The 10741-nt window shown below is 51.9% G+C and overlaps 1 protein-coding gene across 1 annotated transcript; it reads left to right on the forward strand.

Moving 5' to 3' along the window:
- Window positions 1-380: 380 nt before the first annotated feature.
- Window positions 381-8810, forward strand: XKR8 (XK related 8). Its single transcript, XM_070403201.1, has 3 exons — window positions 381-726; window positions 3871-4067; window positions 6898-8810. The coding sequence occupies exons 1-3, from the start codon at window positions 434-436 to the stop codon at window positions 7605-7607; spliced, it is 1200 nt and encodes a 399-aa protein (XP_070259302.1). The 5' UTR covers window positions 381-433; the 3' UTR covers window positions 7608-8810.
- Window positions 8811-10741: the final 1931 nt, after the last annotated feature.

Below are 10741 nucleotides of genomic sequence, written 5' to 3' on the forward strand. Positions count from 1 at the left end.
GCTCACGAAGTCCCGCAGGCTGGGATCAAAATGGGCCTCTCTGTGTTGCAATGTGAGAGGTCGCAGTTCTAGCTGGACACTCACCTCCGGGCCATTTTCGCCATCGTGGACCCACCGGGGCCTCCAATGCAAACACAAGGCCGTGAGAAGCTGATAAGCTGCAGGCAGTGCCCCGGGCCCGCCGCCTGCTGCGCGGCTGGGAACCCTGCGCCGGGGGCCTCGCCTCGGGGCGGGCGGGGGCGGGGCTCGGGCCACCTGGGGCGGGGCCTGCGGGCCTCGCTCCGCCCCGGACGGGGCGGGACGGGGAAGTCCCGCCCAGGAGGCCGGGGCCCTAGGCGACTCGGAGGGTTGTGACTGCCTCCTTCCGGCCGCCAGGACCCGGTCCGGGGCGAGTCCCAGCCCAGAGGGCAGCAGCGGGAGAGGCCGGCGGGTCATGCCCTGCTCACTCCGCGCCATTCTCCTCCGGGACCTGATCCTGGGCGTGCTGGGCATCTCTGCCTTCCTCATCCACTTGGGCTCCGACCTGTGGGCGGTGAGCCAGTATGTGCTCAGCGGCCGCTACCTGTGGGCCGCACTGGTGTTGTCGCTGCTGGGTGTCGCCTCGGTCGCACTGCAGGTCTTCAGCTGGGTCTGGCTGCGCGCCGACCCCGCCGACCTGCACTCGTCTCAGCTCTCCGCGCGCTGCCTGGCGCTGCTCCACCTCCTGCAGCTGGGCTACCTGTACAGGTGAGCGCCCCGCCCTGGGGAAGGGGGGGGGGGGGGAGGACGGAGCCCGGCGGTACCTCCGAAAGCTGGGCTACCTGTACAGGTGAGCGCCCCGCCCTGGGGAAGGGGGGGGCGGGGACGGAGCCCGGCGGTACCTCCGACAGCTGGGCTACCTGTACAGGTGGCGCCCTGACACGGGAAGGGGGTGGGGAGGTACCCCTGGGCACCTTTACCTACAAGTGAGTTTCCAGCTCCTTAAAAAATGACGCCGGCTGATAGCCCTCAGACCGCATCCAGCCCTCCCCTGCCGGGCACAGGTAAAGAAGGAAGCAGGGCCAGAGAAGAAAGGCGTGATTCAGAGTCAGACCTCTCTGGGACCCAGTCTTGGCTTTACCATCTGTGGCCTCATTCCTGCCTTTCTCTGAGCCTCGGCTTCCTCCCCTGTTAAAAAGAGGTAGTAGCCCTGGCTGGTTTGGCTCAGTGGATAGAGCCCCAGCCTGCAGACTGAGGGGTCCCAGGTTCGATTCCGGTCAAGGGCACATGTCCCGGTTGCTGGCTCTGTCCCCCTTGGGGGTGTGCAGGAGGCAGTCAATCAATGATTCTCATCATTGATGTTTCTATCTCTCTCTCCCTCTTCTTCCTCTCTGAAATCAATATATATGTGTGTAACATATATACGTAGAGGCCTGATGCACAATTTCGTGCAAGAGTAGGCCTTCCTTCCCCGGGCTGCCGGCACTGGCTTCCCTCTGGCACCCAGGACCCGGGCTTCCCTCTGGCCACCCGCAGGTACCCGAGACCCGGGCTTCCTTCACAGCCCTGGCTTCGTCTGGAAGGACATCTGGAAGGATGTCTGGTCTAATTAGCATATTATGCTTTTCTTATTATAGACTAGAGGCCTGATGCACAAAATTTGTGCAAAGGTCTCGGCCCTCACAGGTGCGGCTTCGTCTGGAAAGTCGTCTTGGCCTAATTAGCATATTAGCTCTTTATTATATAGGATATATATACATATATATATAGTAATCTAAAGGTAGGTCTGGCAGGCAGGCCTGTTGTGAGGAGTGAGGGAAAGAACAGAGAGCTCGGCTCCTGAGACAGGTAAGCAGACAGACCAGTGTTCCTTTTAGCTGTGGATGGGGCCTTGGGCAAGACACTTGACTCCTGTAGGTCTCAGTTTACTCTGTTCCAGTGGGGATGGTCCTCATGCATGCCTCTGTTTGGTAAGGATTACATGAAATGAGACCTGTGAATTGTGTGCAAACGTCAGCTAGCTTCATGAGAGTTTCAGCAGGCCTGACCCCCAGAGCAGTACTTGTCCCCTCTCCCCTCAGTGCCTCTCACCCTTGCTTTCCCAGCTGTATTCTCCCTGAACATTTCCTCCCGCCTCCCCCTGCTCCCCACCCTGACCAAGTTAGAGGGCAGCGATGGGGTCTGACTCATCCTTCCCAGGACTGGCAGGCCCTCTAGAGGTGGGGAAACTGACACCAAGGGGTCAGGACGGGATGTGGCCTGGGTTGGGATGGGTTGGGATGGGGTGTGTGGAGTCGGGATCTGCTTTTGAATCCATTTTTGTTGTTGTTGTTGTTAATCCTCACCCGAGGATACTTTTTCCATTGATTTTTAGGGAGCGTGGAAGAGAGGGAAAGACAGAGAGAAACATCGATGTGAGAGAAACACATCAATTGGTTGCCTCCTGCAGGAGCCCCGACCAGGGCCCCGGGGAGGAACCTGCAACCAAGGTACGTGCCCTTGACCGGAAACGAACCCGGGACCCTTCGGCTCACAGGTTGATGCTCTATCTACTGAGCCAAACCGGCGAGGGCTTGAATCCATTTTTACAGAGTCTCTCCAGCTCTTGTCTTGACAAAGCTGCATCGAGTGTCCAGGAGTGGGCGAGAGGGGCTTTGAATGGTGCATTTTGCCTGAGGGACTGTACAGGCATCAGGGGGGCATGAAGAGGGACACGTTACCATTCTGGCAGACCTCAGTGAGCCCCGAATCCATAACTGTATCATGCATCTTCCCGTCTCCTATTTCTGCTGAGTGTGAGGCAGACGATGTACTGAGCTTTGGTTTTGAAAATGATCTCTGTGTCTGCCTGTGACTAGGCTGAGGCAGGGCCCCGCCGTGGCATTGGGGGACCAGAGGCAGAGACTCCTGCTGAGGGAGAGCCCCAGCCCAGGGCTGCCTGCCTGTTTCCTTGCTGTGTTGTCAAGTCCGTCCAGGGGAGGTCACAGTACATGTCTGATGAATGAGTTCGCAGTGAGCGAATGGGCTCACCTCCCAGTAGCCAGCTGAGACCAGTTGTGGGTGGTGGAAGCCGTGGTGCATCTCCACTCCCCCCTCATGCCAGCGGTCACCCAGGCCTGTCTGTCCAACTTCTGTACTCTCTCACCTCTACCCCGGTCTCCATCCCCACCCCTCTGGGGCTCTTGTCCTTTCTCCCTGGATTGTTTCGACAGCCTCTTAAATAGACCCCTGCTTCCGGTCTTCGCCCCTCCATCCCGTCCTCCTCGCCACACCTGGGAGTTCTTTCTACAGCACAGTCTGACCTGCCTCACCTGTGCTCAGAAGCTCTCAATGGCCCCCCTTCCGCACAGGAGCCTAAGAAATTCTTGGGCTTGCTAACATTTGAGAACTATCATCGTAGGCAATTTTCTTGTGTGCCTTTGATATTCAAACACCACTGCTTATTAGCTCTTCGGTCATGTTTTCCCATCTGTAAAATACAGATGTTGTGAGGCCTAAATGGGACAAGGTTTGTGATGAACTTGGGATAGTGCCTGGCCAGCAGGAGCAGCAGTAATTATTATTATTATTTTTTTTAATGTGTTGGCAGAACACTTCTTTTTTAAAAAAAAATGTTTTTATTGATTTCAGAGAGGAAGGGAGAGGGAGAGAGATAGAAACACCAATGATGAGAGAGAATCATTGACTGGCTGCCTCCTGCACGCCCCCTACTGGGGATCGAGCCCACAACTGGAGCATGTGTCCTTGACCGGAATTGAACCCGGGACCCTTGAGTCCACAGGCCGACGCTCTTTCTTGCCCAACGTCCCACAGCTTGTAGGATTGGCGCCCGCCTGCACCTACCTGGTAAGCAGGGCAAGGAGGAACGCCTCGGACACTAACCCGGCCCCTGGGTCATCCCTCTGTGCCTAGGTGCATGCAAGGGCTGCAGCAGGGGCTATTGGTGTGGCAGCAGGAGGCACCCTCCCCGTTCGACTTGGCCTACGCTGACTTCCTCTCCCTGGACATCAGCATGCTGCGGCTCTTCGAGACCTTCCTGGAGAAGACGCCGCAGCTCACGCTGGTGCTGGCCATCGTGCTGCAGAGCGGCCAGGCCGAGTACTACCAGTGTGAGTAGTCGCCCTGGCAGCAGCTCGCCCCCCCCTTTATGGCTGGAGAAAGTTTCCCACAGAGATCAGAAATGCTTCCACTCTTTCATAAGGACTGCTTAGGAGATAGGAGCGCATCCTTCGTCAGGCAGGCCTGGGTTCAAGTCCAGGGTCCAATCCCAACACTAGCTGCAGGAGTTGGACCAATGACTCCACCTCTCTGAGTATTGGTTCGTTTTTATCTGTGAAATGGACATAACTCATAATCCTACCTCATAGGACTGATGAAAGGATCAAGGGAGGTGATGCATGTACCAGGTCTCTGGTGCATAAATAAAGCTTAATTGTCATTTTTACTCTTTTGAAGACAACAGATAAAGTGAGTGTGTAGGGTGCGACACATAATAGACAACTTGTTGGTCCATAAAATGTCTGTTGGGCACCTTCACTCACTCAAGTTGTTATTGAGCATCTTTGTGCCTGTCCCTGTGCTGGGGGCACTGCAGTGAGCAAGGACCAGCCCCTGCCCTGCTGGGCTGGCAGGAAAGCTGGTAGTTAAAGGGAAGTAATGAGCCTATGGACTCCAACTGTGTCTGATTCCAGGTCCAGGGCTGCCCCTTTTCTGCCACACCCCTGCCTCCTGCCCTGTTCCCCCACCCCCCCCACCCCCACCCCCGCTGTAAATGCCACGAGCCTCCCAAGGGACCAGTCTCCACTCCGCCCTCACTCACTGTGTGACCTGGAGAGCCTTCCCTTCTCTGGCCTCAGGTTCCATAGCTGTACAAGATGGGGTTGGACTTGATCTCCAGGGACGCTTTCAGCTGCTCTTTTGAGCCTGTAGTATTAATTGAAGAAGACCAGTAATAGCTTCACGATCGAGTGCCTGCTGGTAACCGGCACTGTGTGGAGAGCTTTATTGTCAGTGCTCACATCAAGCCCTATAGGTTGGTGCTATGTTTATCTCCATTTTGCACAAGAGGAAAGAGGTACAGAAAGGTGGAGTGATTTGCCCTGGGACACACAGCATATACTGGGCACACATTTTTGTTTGCCTGTTTGAGGGCAGTGAGTGTCTAGGACCAGGGCCAAATGGATACAGTCTACACCGTCTGTGTATGGTGGGTCGGGGAGAGGAACGAGGGAAGAGACGGATTTTCCCAACTTTTTATTTATTTATTTATTTTTTTAAAAATATATTTTATTGACTTTTTACAGAGAGAATGGGAGAGGGATAGAGAGTTAGAAACATCGATGAGAGAGAAACATTGATCAGCTGCCTCCTGCACAACCCCACCACTGGGGATATGCCCGAAACCAAGGTACATGCCCCCGACCGGAATCAAACCTGGGACCCTTCAGTCCACAGGCCGACGCTCTATCCACTGAGCCAAACCGGTCAGGGCTCCCAACTTTTTATTTAGCAAACATTTGTGCCAGGTACTGGGCTGCCTGGGGATCCCAGGGAGCAGAATCTGTTTCCTACCCTGAAGGAGCTCAGAGATAAGGAAATTGGTAATTAGTTCAACAGAAGTGGGTGGGACCAGATCTAGATGTGTGGCTCTAGGGCAGTGGTTCTCAACCTTCCTAATGCCGCGACCCTTTAATACAGTTCCTCATGTTGTGGTGACCCCAACCATAAAATTATTTTCGTTGCTACTTCATAACTGCAATTTTGCTACTGTTATGAATCATAATGTAAATATCTGATATGCAGGATGTATTTTCATTGTTACAAATTGAACATAATTAAAGCATAGTGATTAATCACAAAAACAATATGTAATTATATATGTGTTTTCCGATGGTCTTAGGCGACCCCTGTGAAAGGGTCATTCCACCCCCAAAGGGGTCGCGACCCACATGTTGAGAACCGCTGCTCCAGGGGATACTTCAGGGTAAGGATTCCAGGCTGGGCGTGGGGTCCTGGCCCATAAGAGGGTCCCAGTAAACATCTGGCGAATGGATGCGGTGGGAAGGAGGCAGGGGAGGAAGCGTTCTAGAGACATTCCAGCGCTTCTTCCCTCCCTCTCTGGGGACCCTGGTGCTTCTAGTCCACCGTGGACAACCAGTAGGTGGGATAGGATCCCCACTGTACACTTCGAGTCTTGGGAAATCAAGAGCAGGGCCCAGTCTGAGCAGGGAGGGGAGGTGAGTGAGGATGTACCATCCACACAGCAGGGCACCTTCAGAGGCCTGTTGCCACCGCACGGGGTTTCCAGCTTCCCTTTCTGAGAGTAAGAAAGGGGGAACTGGGACGGACCGCTGAGTTTCAGATCCAAGAAAGGCGTGGGCTCTTCCGGGGAAGGAAGGGTTGCAGGGTTCTTTAAGATGCCCAGGCCCAGCCGAAACTGGTTTGGCTCAGTGGATAGAGCATCGGCCTGCGGACTGAAGGGTCCCGGGTTCGATTCCGGTCAAGGGCATGTACCTTGGTTGCAGGCACATCCCCAGTAGGGGGTGTGCAAGAGGCAGCTGATCAGTGTTTCTCTCTCATCGATGTTTCTAACTCTCTATCTCTCTCCCTTCCTCTCTGTAAAAAATCAATAAAATATATTAAAAAAAAAAAAAAAGATGCCCAGGCCCAGGGGTGCAGATGAGGGTGTGTACGTCGCACACCCTCTCAGGTAGTACCTGAGAAGTAAAGCTTTGTGGTGAAGGGCAGACCCCATAGTTGAATCTCAGACCAGGTTCTGGTTGTGAGAACAATGTTCTCCAGTTGTAGTTTTCCCTTCAACAAATTGGGGGTTCCCATACCCACCTCAGGGTGGTTATGAGGCCCCCAGAACCTGTGAGCTCTGGGGAGGGTCAAGCAGGCTGCCCACAGGGCTCAGCTGTCTCCTCTTCCTCTCCGCAGGGATTGGCATCTGCACGTCCTTCATGGGTATCTCATGGGCACTGCTTGACTACCACCGGGCCTTGCGCACCTGCCTCCCCTCCAAGCCTGTCCTGGGGCTGGGCTCTTCCGTGATCTACTTCCTGTGGAACCTGCTGCTGCTGTGGCCCCGAGTCCTGGCTGTGGCCCTGTTCTCAGCTCTCTTCCCCCGCTACGTGGCTCTGCACTTCGTGGGCCTGTGGCTGGTGCTGCTGTTCTGGGTCTGGTGTCAGGGCACCAATTTTATGCCAGATCCCCGCTCCGAGTGGCTCTACCGGGCAACGGTGGCCACCATCCTTTATTTCTCCTGGTTCAATGTGGCTGAGGGCCACACTCGAGGCCGTGCCACCATCCACCTGGTGTTCCTCCTGAGTGACAGCGTTCTCATGGTGGTCACCTGGGTGACGCAAAGTGCATGGCTGCCCAGTGGGATCCCGCTGCAGATGTTGCTGCCTGTGGGCGGCACCAGCTTCCTTCTGGGTCTGGGTCTGCGGCTTGTCTACTACCGCTGGCTGCACCCCAGCTACCCCTGGGAGCCTGACCAGGTGGACGGGACAACCGCCTTCCGCTCCCTCGAGGACTATCAGCTGCCTCAGAACAGGCGCATGGACCATTTGGCTCAGAATTTTTTCTCCAAGGCTAGGGATGAGGCTGCTCTGCCATGGCCGGGGGAGGTCAATGGTGTCCTTTGAGGCAGGGTCGGACCCAGCCAGGGGACAGAAGGACACATGCAATCAATCATTAGAATGCAGGAGAAGATAAGCTAATTGTGCTGCTATGGGCCTTGACTCACTCAACAAGCACTTGCTGCCTGATCTTGCCAGGCACTGGAGACTAGAGTTGAATGAGACAGAGGCCTGCCTTCAAGGATCAGAAGAAGATGAGGACTGCACCCTACAGGGTTAAGAGCTTCAATTATATACAAAACACTTGGAGAGGACAGAAGAGATCCCCTTTTCTTTTTCTTCCAACCAGTATATCTGGAGCCCAAAGCATCCCCTATCCTGGAAGCCATGGATGCCCCAATTGGCTGACCTCCATCAACCCGTCCAAGGCCTTGATGCAGCTGGCCCAGCCTCTGCCCCTGCTCTCAAGGGGCTGCCTTTTAACCAGGTGCCTTGTTAACCTGTGGTCTGGGCCATGGCTCAGCCCATGGAGTATATGTTTTATACGTTAGACCAGTGGTTCTCAACCTTCTAGCCCTTCAAACCCTTCCTCATGTTGTGACCCAACCATAAAATTATTTTCGTTACTACTTCATAACTGTAATGTTGTTACTGTTATGGATCGTAATGTAAATATCTGATATGCGGGATGGTCTTAGGCGACCCCTGTGAAAGGGTCGTTCGACCGCCAAAGGGGTCCTGACCCACAGGTTGAGAACCGCTGCGTTAGACAGTATATTTTCTACCTCGGAACCTATTGTGAGGAAGAGAAGGTGTATGCCTATGTGTCTCTGCAGGTGAGAGACACTATGTGTTGTTTTGTTGAACAGTATTATTAGGTTGTTATTAAAACCTTATAAAATCCTCCAAACTAGTTGTGTCATTAAACTAAATCTACAGAACTCCAAGCCGCTTGGAAAGAAGGGGTCGGGGACACAAAGTCCACTGCTCAAAATCGGTGAAGAGGACAGAGGAGAAGGGGGCTGGACGTAGGCAGGATTTCTCAACCTTGTTTTCTACGTTTCAGGCTGGCGAGCCGGTGTGGGGTTGATCGTTCAGGTGGGCACCAGGACCCAGATCTGGACTGACTGGTGCTCTGCTGCTGGGCCCGGCAGTAGCTGCAAACACCTTTAGTGCCAGAAGTGAATACGGGAGCCCAGGTGAAGGTCTTTTATTGGAAGCTCAGGGAGTGTGTAAGTGATGAGGTGGCTTAAATACAGTTCCTCATGTTGTGACCCAACCATAAAATTATTTTCGTTGCTACTTCATAACTGTAATGTTGCTACTGTTATGAATCGTAATGTAAATATCTGATATGCAGGATGGTCTTAGGCGACCCCTGTGAAAGGGTCGTTCGACCGCCAAAGGGGTCACGACCCACAGGTTGAGAACCGCTGCTCTAGATGAAGTTGTCAAATGATGGCAATATGTATGCAGTTAACTCCAAACAATGTATACCGATACTACCTAAAAAGCTATAGAAAAAGTTTCATTTGTATATACACTTAAAAGTTTACAGGATCGCCCGAGCCGGTTTGGCTCAGTGGATAGAGGGTCAGCCTGTGGATCAAAGGGTCCAGGGTTCAATTCTGGTCAAGGCACGTACCTCAGTCAGGGCTGGTGTAGGAGACAACCCATCGATGTTTCGCATTGATGTTTCTGTCTTTCCCTCTCTCTTTCACTCTTCCTAAAAATCAATGGAAAAATATTCTCGGGTGAAGATATAAATAAGTTTACAGAATCAAAAGCTTTAAAAAGATGAGTGACATTAGAAATTTCCTTTGAAAATTCCCATCAATCATTTTTTTTTCAAATGTCAAGAAACCTGTTTTTGAAGAAAACCTCCTGAATTGTCTTTTCACAAAAAGTTTTTTGAGAAATGTGCAGATGTTATACTTATCGTAGGGGGAGATGAAGGTGTTTACTCTTTGGGCTTGAGAAGCAGTATTTGTGCTTACAAGCAAGGAGATAGCAACTCACAGGTTTGCTTCATCTACAGTGTGGTCCAACATGTGCCCCTTTTTTCCTTCTAAATCCTCACTTGAGGATATGGTTTTTTTTGTTTGTTTGTTTTTAGAGAGAGAGAGGAAGGGGGAGGGAGAGAGAAACATTGATGTGAGAGAAAAACATCTATTGGTTGCCTCCTGTACTCGCCCTGACTGGGAATCAAACCCACAACCTTTTGGTGTACAGGATGATGCTTCAACCAACTGAGCCAACAGAGCCACAATGTACAACTTTCTGTTGAAAAGATGTAATGATTAGAATACATGGCAACCCCATCTTTTCTGAGGTGATTAATTTGGGAAAAACACCCTGTACTCTGACATATATGGCACTTGGAAGCTAGATCTGAATTCTGATTTCCTTCATTGTAATAAAAGGCAAAAGAATTCTTGATTTTTCCAGACCAACAATGGACAGACCCAAATCTGAAGAAATGAAATGAGAAAAAGTAGCTGATGGGACATGAAATCAGGCCAAATCAAACAAGGCTTGATGTTAGTTTGTTCTATTGCTTTTGTGTTTTAAGCTCAGCACAGCAAGTTACTCTCTAATAATTAAATTTCAACACATTTGACAGAAAATGAAATCTCTTATACCAGTCCTAAACTTTAAAAAGCAATACACACACACACACACACACTGAGTGGCCAGATTATTATGACCACCTGACGTTTGTAGGCAAATTAGCTATAATTTTGCCGTGGCCAGTTTGGCTCAGTGGATAGAGTGTTGGTCTGCGGACTGAAAGGTCCCGGGTTCGATTCTGGTCAAGGGCATGTACCTTGGTTGCAGGCACATCCCCAGTGGGAAGTGTGCAGGAGGCGGCTGATCGATGTTTCTCTCTCATCGTTGTTTCTAACTCTCTATCTCCCTTCCTTTCTGTAAAAAAATCAATAAAATATATTTTTAAAAATTAGCTATAATTTCGAGCTGAAGTTGTTAGAGGGCCAGACCATTATAAACAGGGAAGTAGGTTGTTTACCACGATAGTTACCCAAGCACAGGAACACAAGGATTGGACAGTTGAGCATTGGAAAAAAGTCATGTGGTCCGACGAATCACGTTTCCAGTTGCATCATGCAGATGGCAGAGTGAGAATTTGGCGGAAACAGCATGAAAGCATGCACCCCACATGCATGAGTAAAACCCTTCAA

The sequence above is a fragment of the Myotis yumanensis genome, unplaced genomic scaffold, assembly GCF_028538775.1.
Source record: "Myotis yumanensis isolate MYYU_CA2020_CCGP unplaced genomic scaffold, mMyoYum1.0.hap1 SCAF_2, whole genome shotgun sequence".
Lineage (NCBI taxonomy): Eukaryota > Metazoa > Chordata > Mammalia > Chiroptera > Vespertilionidae > Myotis > Myotis yumanensis.